The sequence below is a fragment of the Geotrypetes seraphini genome, chromosome 2 (assembly GCF_902459505.1).
Source record: "Geotrypetes seraphini chromosome 2, aGeoSer1.1, whole genome shotgun sequence".
Taxonomy (NCBI): domain Eukaryota; kingdom Metazoa; phylum Chordata; class Amphibia; order Gymnophiona; family Dermophiidae; genus Geotrypetes; species Geotrypetes seraphini.
The window spans coordinates 229985586-230002401 of NC_047085.1; the positions used below are offsets into that span (position 1 = coordinate 229985586).

Genomic DNA, 16816 nt, shown 5'->3' on the forward strand with positions numbered 1-16816 from the left:
TTGCCTAGTCTTGCCACCTTGGCGGGTTGAGGTGGTGGTGGAAGTGGAAGTGAGGGGAAAGGGCAATGCTGCTAACCTGGAATGTGCAGAGCGGAGGGGGAGATACCTAACTAAGGGGGGGGGGGGGAGGGGAATGAGAGAAGATTGGTAGGTCCTTGAGCTGCCCCTGAGGTGGTGTGCACTCAGGGCAGGATTAATTTGTCGAGGGCCCCTAGGCACACAAGTACACTGGGCCCCCCTGCCCCACCCCACCTTGTGCCCAGGAGGAAACAGGAAGCTGCATCAGAGGGAAGATTTTGGCAAGATTTGGACACAAGAAGGAGGCACAGTTACAGTTCCTGTTGCCCTTCTTACCCGCGTTGCTTGCTTGTCTTACTTTCCGTCGATGGGGGGGGGGGGGGCGTTGCCGATTGGGGGGGCCTGCGTTGCCAATCGATGCTGGAGGGGTACATTGCCGTTTGGAAAAAACAATGTTGATGCCCTCCTTCATCGGGCCCCTCTGACCATTTTGGGCCCTAGGCACGTGCCTACTTGGCCTATTGGTTAATCCTGCCCTGTGTGCACTGGGAAAGTTTTGCCTAGGCATCCCGATACCCTTGGGCTGTCCCTAGACGTGTGGGTTTCTACGTAATTCTGCTTTTCATATAAGACAAGTCGGTGGAGAAAAAAAAACAAAAACCCACAGGCACAAAAAGAGTTATGGCGATCAACATCCCCATTAGACTGACTAAATAGGCCATATAGTTTCTATCTGCCTTTATTTTTCTCAGTTCTTATTAAAATCCGGAAGACTTGGTAACTGCTGAGCTTCGGCAACCTCCGATTTTTCAGATAGATGGAAGTTGCCACCTTCTGGCCGAAAGTGACCGAAGTGTCTCGAAGAACTCCGGGCTCTTTGCTGTTTGTCGCGCGCTTTAGCTCGTGCACGTGCCTCCATAACCACTATCAGTATAATTTTTTTTTTCTTCTTCGACCGTCTCCTTCCTCCCCCTGCCCGTGTATCCTCGCTGCCCTCTTAAATATCGACCAGGTATCACTTTTTTTTTAATTCTAAGCCCAGCAGAACATAACGCAACGTATGTTTTAAAATCTGATAATATATTTTATAATTTTGTATTTCTTTGACGCTACATCCTTTATTTCGTTTTAAGTTACAGATTTTGAATGCGAGTCGTTGCATACAGCGGGTTTTTAAAAAAAAAATCACCATTTTTTTTACCAGATTGTTATTGACTCTATACACCGCCGCAGTTCCTCTCACGGCGACAGACTTATGAGTACAGTGTATGTGTAACTAGACGCACGAGCGCGCGGCTTCTTGTCTCTCGCTCCACCCCTTTCTCCCGCGCGCTCCCTCGTCGTCACCAGCAGGGTCTCCGCGCGGCAGTACTGCAGTTAGCTCGCGTGTGTGTTGTTTTTTTTTTTCCCTCTCCACACAGACGGACTCCATCTACCCCCGCCTCCCCTTTTTATTCATCTGTTCCCGCGTGCGCTCGCTCTCGAGTTTCACGGTTGAGGGGGGGTCGTCGGGTCGGAGTTGGTCATGGCGGAGGTGCCGCTACCACTGCCGCCGCAACAGCTATTGCTGAACCCCGGTCGGGGCCTAAAGCGGGAGCCGGAGCGAGGGCCCGGAGGAGCCGGCGACGGAAGCGGAGAGGGCAAGAGGCAGAAGCTGGAAGGAGAGGAGGCGGCGGGTGGGCTGCTGCTGCTGCAGGTGGGCACGTGTGGAGGGAAAGAGGTGCTTCCCGATATCCTCGAGTATCTATCTACCCCGTGGGCATTCGTGTGGCCTGTGACGGGGTAATCCTGAAGGGCTCGTTTGTTGATGGGGGCGGTCAGAGCGGTGACCCTACTGTGCCCCCTTCAAAGTCCCCGCAAAGAAAAGTAAAAAGAACGATACACAGAATCAGATACGAAAATCTGAAGAATCAGTTCCCCCTGAGAACAGATAATGACCGGTCCAGTATCCCTCGGCCTCCAGCCCCAACCCCTATCCGGGTCCCAGACTCCCGTACCGTATTTATGGAGGACACCCCCCTCCATAAAAACAAAAAAACGAAACGACTTGTTGAATAACGTCCAGAGATACCTCTTCATACATTTAATTAATCGGACATTATACCCCTCTAATTTCTTCAGATAACTTTTGTTTGTTTGTAATTCTTAGAATCTTATCCCAAGATTACAAGGAACTTGTTTTATTCGTAGTTTTGTATTCCAGTTTGTTTAGACCAGGGATCTCAAAGTCCCTCCTTGAGGGCCGCAATCCAGTCGGGTTTTCAGGATTTCCCCAATGAATATTCATTGAAAGCAGTGCATGCACATAGATCTCATGCATATTCATTGGGGAAATCCTGAAAACCCGACTGGATTGCGGCCCTCAAGGAGAGACTTTGAGACCCCTGGTTTAGACGTTGTTCTGTACTTTGGGGTATTTAATGGGCTCTTGCTAGTTAATTTGCAAAGATGAGAGGGTCGTCTGAGGATATCGGGGAAAAGCCCAGCGGTCCTACAATCCAAAGGGGCTAACAGGTCATATGTAAATGAAAGTAAAATTAAAAAAAACAAAAAAACAAAACCCCATTAAAAAAGAAAATGTATCTTTTGAGACTGATTATAAAGATTTTGGATATGGTCCCTGTTGGTATTACTACTTTAATGTAAAAGTTCTATATATACTCATGGCCTCCTTCCTGAACTGTTCTTCAGGACCAGGTACAGCATTCTAAATATAAGGACCTTTATTTTAACCTTTTCCTATCGTGTGTCCTGGATGACGGGACATTCCAAAAATGTCGTTGCCATCGTATGTCCCATGGCATAGGACATACAGTACACCTACCTATCATTTGTCCCATCTATTGGGCCATCGTAGAAATGATCTGCTCTAACTATCGTTCGTCCCAGGGTATGGGACAAACTCGGCGCACACCTCTAGGTCACGTGGCTAGGGTCACTCTGGTTGGAGGCTTGCTGGCAGCCTGAGGAGGTTTGATTGACAGCCGAACGAGCAGTAAACATGGCAGAACGAGGTTGCCGTTCTTGTGTCAAATGAATGACTGGGGCTGCAGTTTTGGCACAAATGGATTTATTACCAAGTAGTTCAGAGTCTGAGTTGGATAATGATTCAGACTTTGATGCAGAAAATATAGCGGGCAGTAGCGATGAGGGGGAAACGAGTGACGTTGAATAATACAAAACTTTGCTAAAATAATTACGATTGGAACCAGCATAACGTAAAATTTATTACGATAGGAAAAGGTTAAACTCTTAGGGTATTTGGTTTTTTTTCCAGAAAGTTATTAGTGTATATTTGAAGAACAACAAAATTAGTGGGGGAAAAACATGATTCAATTTTTAAAAGTAAATGTTGAATTTTATATCTATGCACAATGATGTTTTCCTTTGAAACAACTTCTTAAAGCTACCAATTCATAATTAACATTTACACTGAAAGAATGGGTCTTTAATGGCCTATGAGCCTTGTTTACTAAGCATTTGCATTATAGATACAAATGGTAGAAAAACTTTAGTAAATAGGCTTGATATAAAACATTAAAGTGGTTTTTTCTATTTGTGTCTTCAGATAAATCCTTAATACATCTCTGTCTCAAAAGAGTTGAAATACCATGCTATACCATTGTGTGATAATAAATGTTATCAAACTTAAACGCCAGTAGTGTTGAATGCTTTTTGGGTGGTCACTGTGGGTGAGTAGCAAAGATGCTGACTGAAAAGTTTGTGGTGCCCTGAACCAACTTTTGCTCTGGTGTCCCTCTACCTACACTGACATCCTCTGTCTGCATCAGCTCTTGCTCCCCCCCCAAAAAAAAATAAAAATACTGACATCAGCTCTAACTGCTCTTTTACAGCAGCAAGAGCACGTTGCTTTCTTCCACATTTGGCCATTGGTGCTACCCCAGCTTTAAACGCAAGACGGGTAGTACCTGTTTTCATGTTAAAACTTGCAGTGGTGTGGGTGGCAGGTGGCTTTGCAGAGAAGAGAGCACAGTGGTGACAGCAAAACACCCTCTTGCCAAAGTAAACACTGGACTGGTGTTTCACCTGGCTCATGTTTTGAGCTAGCTTTGTACTAAGTACAATAGAGAACCTATGTATTTTGCTCATGCATTTGATAGATACAATCAAAGTGGTTTGTTTTTTTTACATATTATATACAAGTACTTTCTCTGTTCTTAGTGGGTTCACAATCTTCTTGTTTTTTTGTGTGTTGGGTGAATGAGTGGGTCTTTGTGTGGGTGCAGTGGGTGGACCTGGTGGTGTCTAGGTGGGTCCCTCCTATGGTTTCCAATAGGGCATAATTTATTAGTAAAATTAGGAGTTTTGTATGTCCTTCCTGAGATTTTTTTGGCAAGTTACTTAATCCCCCATTGCCCCAGGTACATTAGATAGAGTGTGAGCCTGCCAGGACAGATCTGGAAAAATGCTTGAGCACCTGAATATACACCACTTAGGTTATAAGTGGTATATAAATGTTATAAATAAACGGGTCCGCTGTCCTCCTAAAAACAGCCCCTAATCGTGTGTGTGTTGTACAATGGTACCATTTATAGAATCACGGTTTTATGAAAAGTAGGCCAGGGTTTTAAAGGCCTACGTTTCCGGCACTTACCTTTCACGTGAATTGCGGTTATGACGTCTAGCGCCACTTCTGACATTAGCAAGCTTACAGTGGCATTAGACGTTGTAGAGTACATCTGTAGCCATGATGGTGCCATTTTTCTAGGTGCTGATAAGTGCCTACATTAAAAAAACAACAACCCAGTTTCAATCATTTTTAAATGACTTTTTCAACTTAAGTTAGGCGCTGTAGAACACCTATTGGCATCTAACTTAAGGTGCTGTTTATAGAATATGGGCCATAATGTCCATGTTTAGGAAATCCTAAATATATATTTGTAGTATGGGAGTCATTAAAAGTCCTAAAACAGAAATGAGCCTTCTATCTCAGCAAAGTTCGCACTGCCATGGAGGTAGGTCTAAATAACCTTTTAAAAATAAAAATAAAATTTCCAATTATATACAAAATTACAAATGTCAAATGTATAGTGCCTGGTTCCAGCATGGAACCTGGTTGTATAGAAGAAAGTTCTACATTCTAAATCGTAGAATGCAGTTCTGGGTACACAGGAGTGGAGGAGTAGCCTAGTGGTTAGTGCAGCAGCCTGAAAACTGTTATACAGTTATGATTATTGCCCATCTTTTTCAGATACTGCTAAACATATTGATTTGTTTACTTGCTGCTTATACTGTTACCATTGTATGCAAAATATACTACCACTTTTTTCTAGCAGTTTTCCACAATTTTTTTTCACCATTCATTTTACAGTAATTCTTTTTTTAACTTATTTTCAAAGCATGCTGCCATTTGTTGTGGTCTTTGGCTGGATAAATCATTGTTCACTAAATAACTTCAGTTATTCGGTTGATTGAATGATTTGATAATGTTTAAAATTACAAAGTGAGTTAGTAGAATATATGGATAAATCATTGAACATCTATTAGATAATTTTTTCTTTTTGCCTGCATTACGTGTATTTCTTATTTTGTGTTGCAGGATGCCATGGTATGGCAGGATGCAATATAAAAGACAAACATATGGGGCTCCTTTTATTTACAAAGCCATGGTAGAGGTTTCTATTGCGAACCAGTTAGGTAAATGCTCCGATACTCATAGAATTCCTATGCGTGTTGGAGCATTTACCTTGTTGGCTAGCCAGTGATAGATAGTGTGATTTATCAAGGAGGTTTGCAAAATGGTCTGTTGATGCCATCAAATTTAAATATACAATAGAATTTTTAGAGTCAGACCTAGATGCTTAGGTAGTAGATGTATGTTTTTTTGTGCTTTATTGGAAGCTTTGTTTATTTTTTAAAATGTATATACATGACTTGGATTGAAAAATAGGTGAATTTGCTCCTTGAGGTGTAGTTAGTTTTCCTTGCAATGTAGTACTCCCTTGATATTGCGAATCTTGAAAAACCATGAATATGGTTTTTCATGGGGGAGACTGAAGAGGGCAGGAGAGAGAAGACGGAGTGCTGGCGAGTGAAGGAAATCACTCACTGTATGCTCCGACCGCCTCTTCCTGCACTAAGTCGGGCCTTACCAATCAGGAGCTCCTGATTGGTAAGGCCCGACTTAGTGAAGGAAGAGGCGGTCGGAGCATACAGCGAGTGATTTCCTTCACTCGCTGGCGCTCTGGCTGCTCTTTCCTGACTCTCCAGCTGTCCTCTTCTTGTCGGCAGTTCGTGGTCGGAATATATCGCGAATGACCGGGACCACGAACCGCCGACCACGAACGACTGGGGGAACACTGGTAGTCAATTTTGTCTGTAGTTTTTCTGTGCACTAATAGGTAATCTGTTTTGTATGCTCTTGTATCATTGTAGTTAATTAAATGTTAACTTAAAAAACAGTTTCACATCTGAAAATACTGCATGTATAACTTTATTCATTGAAGAGGGAAGAAAACTTTACACTTATAACATTTCTAGTTAACTCAAATATTCATTATTTTTAGGGTTTAGCCTGTGAAACAATTTCCAGAGTTTTCCTCATAATATGTTTATCAACCTTGTACATATATCAAACTTGTATTTGTCATTAGGGAATGTATTTTAAGATCTACAAGTGAGTTATTGAATCTATGCAGATGAGATTCAGGGTTTTTTTTTTTTTACAATGGATGGTTAATTGAGCTGCAGACAAAATTGTCCATGTATTTTACAAGCTGTCAGTACAAGGATGATGGATCATAAGTTGGCGCTCAATCTAAATTGATGTAATATTGATTAGAAAGGAAGAAGACTCTAGGTGGCCACAATATATTGAAATCAATAATATGAGAATTCCAATGTACACTTCTCCCTCCGTATTCGTGGTTTCAGCAATCGCGGTTTTGATTATTTGCGGTTTTTAACTTGCTGGCTCCTCCCCCCCAAATTACATCATCTTGCATAGAGAAATCGTTGATTCCAAGCTTTTGCAGAGAAAATTGCTGATTTCTGGCACTTTCTTCACCGTGTTTTGCCTCTCCTTCAGGAACAGGCCAGTTCTCCCACCATGTTATTCGTGGTTTCACCATATTCATGATGGCTTTTAATAGAAAACCACGAATAACATGAAAAGTTATTTGCGGTTTTTCTGTATTCGTGGTTCTGTTAATCCCCCCTATCACAGCGAATACGGAGGGAGAAGTGTATAAGAAAATTAATATACGGGGGTTTGGATAGACTCTTCCAGATGTGAGTACATAGTAGATTAAAGCTGATGTTGCCACATTATGATTTTAGAATTGTTGTTTAAACTGTTATCATTCAAAAATTAGATTATTGCAATGTGTTGCAGTGTTCTCCGCAGAAATATTTTTCAGCCGGGTGACATGAAAAAGTAGCTGGGTGGGGCGGGATGGGGAAATTTGGTGGTTAGAATAGGGTCTTTAAATCCAGTGGCGTACCTAGTATATATGTCAGCCAGTGCTAATCATTTTTAACAACCCTCTTCTCTATATAAAAAAGTTATTTTTAGTAATAATCCATTATCCCAGGACAAGCAGGCAGCATATTCTCACATGTGGGTGACGTCATCTACGGAGCCCCAGCGCGGACAGCTTTTCAAGCAAACTTGATTGAAGTTTCAAGTTTGCTACACTGCACCACGCATGTGCATGCCTTCTCGCCCACTAGAGGGCGCATCCCACCTCGTGGTCCTCAGTTCAGTTTTTTCCGCGGAGCCAGAAGCCCTGTGGAATTTGAGCTCTGCTATTTTGCCTTCTGTCGCCGCGTCCGGTGTATTTTAATCGGTCGTGGTACTTGATTTCGCTTTTCTTTTGTTTGGTATTACGTTTAATCAAAAAAAAAAAAAAAGCTTTTCTCCGTTCGGCTCCGGGGGCTCCCGTGAGCCGCGACCCGGCCTCCTTGTTCGGTCGATTCGGGTTTCATGTCCCGTCCCTTGACGGGTTTCAAGAAGTGCACCCGGTGTGAGCGGTTACTTTCCATCACTGACCCACACCGGTGGTGCTTGCTCTGCCTGGGACCCGAGCATCCGACTGACTCCTGCGATCGGTGCTCCACCTTTCAGGCCAGAGCGCTCCGTCGACGCCGTGCCAGGATGGCGGAGCTCTTCGCGGTTGACTCCGCGCCCGGGAAGGCCTCGACGACATGTGAGAATATCTGCCTGCTGTCCCTGGATAACACCTGTTACGGTAAGTAACTGTGCTATAGTCACACAACAAGGGTACACCTAGGACAAGGCAGCATCTTAAACACTGCAGTGAGCACTAGAACACCAACACATGCACTGTAAAACTAAACAAACCAGATCCTGCACAATCAATTGATCCTGTACAGTCGATGCTAACAGAAAACCATGTCCTTTTCATACACACAGAACACAGATACACCCTCGCTCAATATGGAATAATCACAAACTAAAAATAAAAATATGTAGACAAAAGTTAAACTGAATCACCAAGAAACTAGACTCTGCATACAATGCAACACCACAGAAACAGTGACACTTGTCCCCTAATACTGTGCAAAATATAAAGACAGTAAATGTAAATTTGAAAAAACTGATTCATAACAATCACCACTTTACAAATTATCAAATAAAAATAAAACATAAATTGAAGATAAGAATATACCATTTTATTGGGCTAATCAATTTTTCAATTAACTTTCAGAGGCCATAGCCTCCTTCTTCTGGTCAATATAGTATACTGCTGTTACATTATACTGTCCTGTCCTGAGAAAGGGGGTTTTGGTCTCTAAAAGTTAGTAAAAAATGTATTAAAATAAGTCCAGTAAAAAGATTACCTTATTTTCTCTTTCTAAAAGTTTTATCAATACAACTACAATACTATTTTATTCTAAAGCAACAAAAAATATTTTTTCTATCTTTTGTTGTTTCTGCTTTAATCATCTTGTCTTCACTCTCTTCTTTCTAGCCAGCATCTGTCCTCTCTCTATCTTCCATGCAGCATCAGCCCTTTCCATCCACTGTCCGCCCTCTCCCTGTTCATATGGCATCTTCCCTCTTTCTATGCTCCTTCCATAAACTCTCTCTCCTTTGTACATGATTGATTTCAGCTCTGCCACCTCTCCATTTTTCTCTCTCTGTCACCACCTCTTCTGGCATCTCTCTCTTCTCCTTTCTTTCCTTCCCACCCCACGGTCTGGCATCTCTGTCTCCTTCCCTTCCCTGATTCCCTGGCATCTCTCTCCTTTTCTTCCATCTCTCCCTCCCCCTCCATGCCCTGGCATCTCCTTTCATTCCTTCCTTTCCTACCCTCCCTCATCTTCCTTCTCCCTTTCTTTCTCCCTCCAGTTGTGTGCAACAATTCTCACAACCTTTCCTCCTTCTGTCACCCCATCCCCGGTCATGAACTTCTTTGCTGCTGTTCACAATTTGCTGCTGTTGCCGGCTTTGGGCCTTCTCTGTTGGATTCTACCTTCATGGAAATAGGAATTAGGCAGGACCTGGCAGAGAGGAAGGCCTGAAGCTGGCAACAGCCCAAACACTGCCCAAAGAAGTTAATGATGCTAGGCCTTGGAGCAACCAGAGCAGCCCACTTCTCCCCCCCCCCCACTCCGCTGACCCTCCTATCTCTCCCTTCCATGCGAACCCCACCGAGAGATGACCGACATACCTCCCTCCAGCAGCATTGGCAGCCGCAGCAATCTAAACAGTTATAGCTATAATACCAAGAAAATTGCTTCATTAATCAAAAATAATAGCAAATTTTAAGAAAAATGGAGCTTTGTAATCAGTGACTTTGAGGGACCCCAGGAAGGGCTTTCAAATTAAAAAAAAAAAATTTATTTTCTGATCAAGTACAATCAAATTCATGGGGAAAACTTCAATTCAGTTTTTCCAACTTTAGATATTTTTTGAACAGCCTTTGAAAGTAGACATGGAAGATTGGCTCAGCCTTCTGGACAGGACAATGTGGTGGTGACACTTCTCTCACTCACCGTTTGTCCTTTTGTGGGAGGAAGGCCCAGCTGTGAAAAGGAGGAGCAGGAAAAAGGGAGTGGGGGCTCTGAAAATGACAATGAAGAAAAAGCAAATTCTGTAGTGACAGTAAAGGAGAGGTAAAAGACTGCTCAGTTTGGCTCTTCTGAGCTGCCCAAACCCCCCCCCCCAAAACCCCCAGCTGAAATAACTATCAAGAAAACAGCAGAGCACTAGTACTAACAAGGGGGCTTGCAAGAATTTCCATTAAGATGGCAATTAGTGCACTTTTTAAACAAATTATTTATAGCAGTACAGCCTCTCTGCTCACACGTTTATTTTGAAATTCAGCTGGTTATAAGTAATAAAAACCCCATATACACCCCCAACAACCCCATGGCGCCTGAAACCTTCTCACTCTGGCCATTTTCTACCCCCACTCTCGCGCTTCCCGTGCACCTGCGTTGTAGAAGCAATTGAGCACGCCGGTCTCGCAAAAGTCCAGTTTGTTGAAGTGCAGCGGCTCCAGGGTGGCTGTCACACTCTCGCACACCTCCCGCCGGCACTGCAGCGCCAACTCTGGGCTCGCCTTATTGATTACATAAGGCCACCATCGTCCTCCTGCTGCTGCTGCCTGCGCCAGTAAAGTGCTGGCTGTGGTAACCACAGCCGATGACCCCTCACTTCACCACTTGATAAAAACTAAGGAGCGATGTAGAGAAGTGCTGCCGGGTCCTGCCTTCACGGAAACAGAAAGTAGGCAGGACCCAGCAGCAAGAGCAGCAAATTGTAAGTTTCCCGCCTTAGCCCTTAGCGAACTCATGCTACAGGGCTCTGACGTGTGTGTACCGGTTTCCCTTCTCTTCCCCCCCTTCCCGCCCCGGACATAACTTCCGGTTTCAGAGGGAAGAGAAGGGAAGCCGGCACACACACTTTAGAGCCCTGGAGCATGAGTTCACTATGGGCTAAGGCCTGAAATCTCCAAGCCGGTTGTTTGTTTTTTTTAATGTAGAGCAGCGGCAGCAGCAGAATTTGCGATCGGATGACAGCCGGGCGGTCATCTAAATTAGCTGGGCGGAGCGCCTGGCTAAAAGGCCCTAGGGAGAACACTGACCACATACATCATAGTAAAATATCATTATCCCAGGACAAGCAGGCAGCATATTCTCACATATGGGTGATGTCACCGACCGAGCCCCAGTACGGACCACTTTAAAAGTGTATTGCCACGTTAAGTCTTTAGAAAGTTCGCGATAGCCTGAACCGCACATGCGTGAGTGCCTTCCCGCTCGACGTAGGGCACGCGGTCCCTTAGTTTCCGCGGAGCTAGTAAGACGTGCTTCAGCTTCGGTTGGAGTTATTTTTTTCTTTGCTTGCCTTCCCGCTCTCACGGTTTGTGACTTTTTGTCATAATTTGTTTTCTTGTTGCTTTTTCTTCCAAAATTAAAAAAAAATGAAAACCACCCCAGTTTGTTTTCCTTTTTATTTTTCCGTTGCGGGCTCTGGAACCTTTTTGGGCCTTATATGGACCCTTCTAGCCATAGAGTTTGATTTGTCAATGGCTGTCCATGTCCCGCCTGTTGACAGGTTTAAAAAAGTGCGGTCGCTATGTTTGGGCAATTTTGTTAACCGACACTCACCGTTGGTGCTTGCAGTGTCTCGAACCTGAGCACCGTGCTGACTCTTGCTCCCGCTGCTTGTCCCTTCAGAAGCGCTGCAATGGACACGGAGCCCAGTTCATTTCTGACACTGTCTGCGCTGCCCAAGACCGCACCGACCAAGACGACACCGAGAGTGGATCCTCTAACATTGGCTCCGGTATCGCAACTCACAGTGGGTAAGCTGCCTAAGAAGCCTTCCTCCACCCCTTCTGGGCCTCAGGTCAAACCGGCAGTGAGCCAAGTCCTGTTGACCTCAAGGGACCCAAAAACGCTTGGCTCCGATTTTGGTGAGTGCCTCGACATCAGCCTCCTCATCGCCGGAGTGTAAAGCCACACTGAAGGTACTGGTGAAAAAGCCAGCAGTACTGGTGCATTCCATTAAGGAGCAGATTAAAGAATTGCTGCATGAAGAATTACGGGAGCAGTTACAACTTCTCCTTCCCGTTATGGCAACGCTGGCTCCTCCAGTGCCAGTCAGGTCTGAGCCCTCGACAACGGCACTGACTTTTCAAGAGTCTCCATCGGTACCGCTTCCTCTGGTTAAGGAACCAGTATCGGGAACAATCTGGCACCGATCTTTTCAGACATCTCATGAGACAGTGTCTGTCAGATCAGGCAAGGTGTTAATGAAAATGAAACATCTCGAGCCCTCGACACCCAGTGCTTGACACCAACCTCCTCCAACGAGATTCAGATCTGTGGGGTGATTCTGATCAAGAACCTCTTGTATCTGATGATGAAGTCTCTTCAGATGAGGATTCTTATTTTCCATCTTCTCAAGAGCCTACTCAGAAATCTGACAAGTCATCTTTTTCCAGATTTTTAAAGGAAATGTCTGAGGCTCTCTATTAAGAACATAAGAACATAAGAACATAAGCAGTGCCTCCGCCGGGTCAGACCATAGGTCCATCCCGCCCAGCAGTCCGCTCCCGCGGTGGCCCGAACAGGTCACGGCCTGTCTGAGTCACCAGAAGGGGCCCCCTTGCCACCTTGGTTTCCCATTGAGTCCTATCTTCCCATCGAAGTCCTAACCCTCCGGTCTTGCACATCCACGACCTGGTTGGATTTCTATACTTATTTCCTGGTTAGCTTTCTATACCTGTGTTACATCCCAGAACCTCTCTCAGTATCCCACGATCCCCCTATCCCTCAGGAATCCGTCCAATCCCTGTTTGAACCCTTGTACCGTACTCTGCCTTATCACTTCCTCTGGTAGCGCATTCCAAGTGTCCACGACCCTTTGGGTGAAAAAAAAACTTCCTTGCATTTGTTCTGAACCTATCTCCCTTCAGTTTCTCCGAATGCCCCCTCGTGCCTGTTGACCCCTTCAGCCTGAAGAATCTGTCCCTATCCACCCTCTCTATGCCCCTCATGATCTTGAAGGTCTCTATCATATCTCCCCTGAGCCTCCTCTTTTCCAGAGAGAAGAGCCCCAGCCTATCCAACCTCTCGGCGTATGGGCAGTGTTCCAGCCCTCTTACCAGTTTCGTTGCTCTCCTTTGGACTCTCTCAAGTACCGCCATGTCCTTCTTGAGGTACGGCGACCAATATTGAACGCAGTATTCCAGATGCGGACGCACCATCGCTCGATACAATGGCATGATGACTTCCCGCGTCCTGGTTGTTATGCCCCTCTTTATGATGCCCAGCATCCTGTTGGCTTTTTTCGAGGCTGCTGCGCACTGTGCAGATGGCTTCAGTGATGCATCCACCAGCACACCTAAGTCTCTCTCAAGACTGCTGTCTCCCAACGATGCCCCCCCCAATTTGTAGTCGAACAACGGGTTCTTTTTCCCTATATGCATGACCTTGCATTTTTCCACGTTAAATCGCATTTGCCATTTGTTTGCCCAGTCTTCCAGCTTGTCCAGGTCCCTTTGTAGGTCCTCACACTCCTCCCTGGACCTAACTCTGCCGCACAGTTTGGTATCGTCTGCAAATTTTATAACCTCGCACTTTGCCTCCTTTTCCAGGTCATTGATAAATATGTTGAAGAGTAACGGCCCCAGCACCGATCCCTGTGGCACACCGCTCGTGACTCCCCGCCAGTCAGAGTATTGTCCCTTTACTCCAACCCTCTGCAGTCTACCCGACAACCAGTGCTCGGGTAAAATTATTACACTGGAAGCTAACTCCAAGAGATCTAAGCAGTTTTTAGATGCCTTAGATTATGATCAACCGCCCATGGAGTTTCTCACGACATCATAAGGGAGACTTTTTATAAAAATTTAGAAACTCCTTTAACCATTCTAGTGGCTTCTCGTAAGCTCGTTCACTTTATAGGGTTGTTCCCATTCTAGGGTTTGACATATCCCAGCTTCCACATTTATCACAACTGGTGGAGTCAACCCTGAAGAAATCTGTGAGGGCTAGCATCTATGCCTCAGTACCTCCTGGCAGAGAAGGGAAACCATGGACAAGTTTGGCAAACGACTGTTCCAGAACACTGTTGGCCAACCGGTCTGGAAACTATGCTTTTCATTTTTCTTTTTATTTAAAGCACTTAGTCAACCAAGTTGCTAAATTTCATAAATATTTGCCTGACCGAAAACTACCTGATTTTCAGCATTTCATTTCTGACTTCAACTTCGTAAATACCTGGTCTGCTCTTTTTATGATACCTTTGTACTCTCCTCATGCGCTGCGGCCATGTCAGTGGCCATGCGGTTTTTAGCTAGGCTGAGAGTTTCAGAGCTTGATGTCAACCATCAGGATCGGTTGGCTAATGCTCCTTGCTTAGGGGATGAGCTTTTTGGGGCCTCTGGACACGACTACCCAAAAATTATCGGCCCATGAGACTAGGTGGGATACACTTGTAAATCCTAAGAAAAAACCTCCACCTTCGTGTCCTTTCAGACAATCTTCCTATCGGAGACGATTTACTGCAAAGCCTATGACTCCAGCTTCCTCTTAACCCAGGAGACAGTGGCCACAACAGCAGCAAGCACGTCAATAACAATAGAAACAGGCTGCCCCTCCAAAATCCACACAGCCTTTTTGACGTGTTTCTTTGGAGCATAGTCAATGTCACCATTTTACAGACTTTACTTCAACCCTTCGGGGGATGTCTTCAATTTTTCTTAGGTCATTGGGAGCTCATAACTAGAGAATGACACGGTGACAAAATTCATCACCGTTCCCGTCCCCGCGGATAACTGCGGTAAACCATCTTCATGTCATTTTTTAAGGAGAGAGGGAAGAATCAGAGTATGAATGGCCACAACCACTGACCCTCAAGCTTTGCTTTGAAGAATGCTGGTGTAGAAGGACTGAGGCTGAAATAGACACTAAAAGATGACATGGGATTATTTCCCACGGTTATCTGCGGGGACAGGAACGGTGATGATTTTTGTCACCGTGTCATTCTCTACTCATAACATCATACCTCTGGGTTCTCAGCATCATTCATCAGGGTTACTCTCTCAATTTTCAAACCCTACCATCAGACCATCTGCCAAGAGAGTCTGCTTTGGATCCTGCACAGTCCTCCCTTCTTCTGCAGGAGGTTCAGTCCCTTCTCCTGCTGCATGCTATCGAGGAAGTTCCCTTCAATCAGCAGGATCAGGAATTATACTCCCGTTACTTCTTAGTCCCCAAGAAGACCGGGCAACTGAGACCCATCCTGGATCTCAGAGCTCTAAACAAATTTCTAGTCAAGGATAAATTCAGGATGCTATCCCTCACCCTGCTTTATCCTCTCCTCAATCAGAACGACTGGCTATGCTCCCTAGATCTCAAGGAAACCTACACACATATCCCAATTAATCCGGCTTTCAAATCAATCGCTGTCATTAGTGCAAGGTTTGGCATCTTCTTCCAGAGTCTTCACAAAGTACCTCATTGTGGTGGCCGTATCTCTCCGATCACAAGGCCTTCAAGTCTTTCCTTATCTAGATTACTGGTTGATCAAAGCTGTCTCATCTCAGGACATGTTCCAAGCAACATCTCAGACCATTTCTTTTCTCCAGGTTCTAGGATTCAAAGTCAACTTCCCCAAATCACATCTCATTTTGACTCAACGTCTGCAGTTCATTGGGGCAATCCTAGACACTACTCTCATGAGAGTGTTTCTTCCTTCAGACTCTCATCCATCTTTATCTGCAACTACTTCCTCTTCAATCCATCTCTGCCACACACATGACGGTTCTTTTAGGCCACATGGCCTCCACTGTCCATGTAACACCATTAGCAAGACTGCATCTTTGCACTCCTCAGTGGACCCTTGCTTCTCAGTGGCCTCAAGCAATGGATTGTCTCTCACAACATATATCTGTGACATCATCTCTTCTGCAGTTGATTCAATGGTGGATGATCTCTTCCAATCTCTCCAGAGGTCTCCTTTTTCACTTGCCCCCTCATCACCAGGCCATCATGACAGACACATCCTCTTATGCCTGGGGGGCTCATATGGACGCTCTTCAGACTCAGGGTCTTTGGACCACCTGGGAGTGGAAATTTCACATCAATTTCCTGGAACTCAGAGCAATGTTTTATGCCCTCAAGGCTTTTCATCATCTCCTCTGCCCTCAAGTCCTCCTCCTTTGCACGGACAATCAAGTAGCAATGTACTACATAACAAGCAAGTAGGCACAGGCTCTCTCTTGTTCTGTCAGGAAGTCCAGAAAATCTGGACTTGGGTGACAGCTCGCAATCTATGCTTGAAGGCTGTCCACATTCAAGGAGAGAAGAATTCCCTAGCAGACAACCTCAGCAGAATTCTTCAGCCTCACGAATGGACTCTTCAATTCTGCAACTCTCCAGTCCATCTTTGCTCAATGGGGCACTCCTCAAGTGGACTTGTTTGCAGCTCCTCACAATCACCAGATGCCCCAGTTTTGCTCCAGACTTTACTCTCCCCTCTGTATGGAAGCAGATGCATTTCTTCTAGATTGGATGGGCCTATTTCTATATGCATTCCCTCCAATTCCGCTCATGTTGCGAACTCTGTTCAAACTCAAACGAGAAGCAGCCACCATGATTCTCATTGCTCCACAGTGGCCCAGGCAACATTGGTTCTCTCTTCTACTTCAACTCAGCTCCAGGGAGCCCATACCTCTTCCAGTATTTTCTACTCTGCTTACTCAGAATCAGGAATCACTTCTACATCCCAACCTGCAATCACTACACCTGACAGCTTGGTTTCTCTTGGGCTGAATCCATCTTACTTACATCTTTC

The 16816-nt window shown here is 45.0% G+C and overlaps 1 protein-coding gene across 12 annotated transcripts in view; it reads left to right on the forward strand.

Annotated features, from left to right (window-relative positions):
* The first annotated feature begins 802 nt into the window (after positions 1-802).
* Positions 803-16816, forward strand: part of RBFOX2 (RNA binding fox-1 homolog 2) — an 839083-nt gene continuing 823069 nt past the window's right edge. For 11 of the 12 annotated variants that reach the window (XR_004538493.1, XM_033935143.1, XM_033935145.1 and 8 more), the window contains exon 1: positions 803-1030. Coding sequence is in view for 11 of the 12 variants with exons in the window: in XM_033935143.1 (XP_033791034.1) it covers positions 836-1030 (195 nt within the window). In the remaining variant the exon portion in view is untranslated. Of the gene's footprint in view, positions 1031-1372; positions 1715-16816 lie in introns of those variants that run through there. The other variant, XM_033935144.1, reaches the window with a different exon arrangement.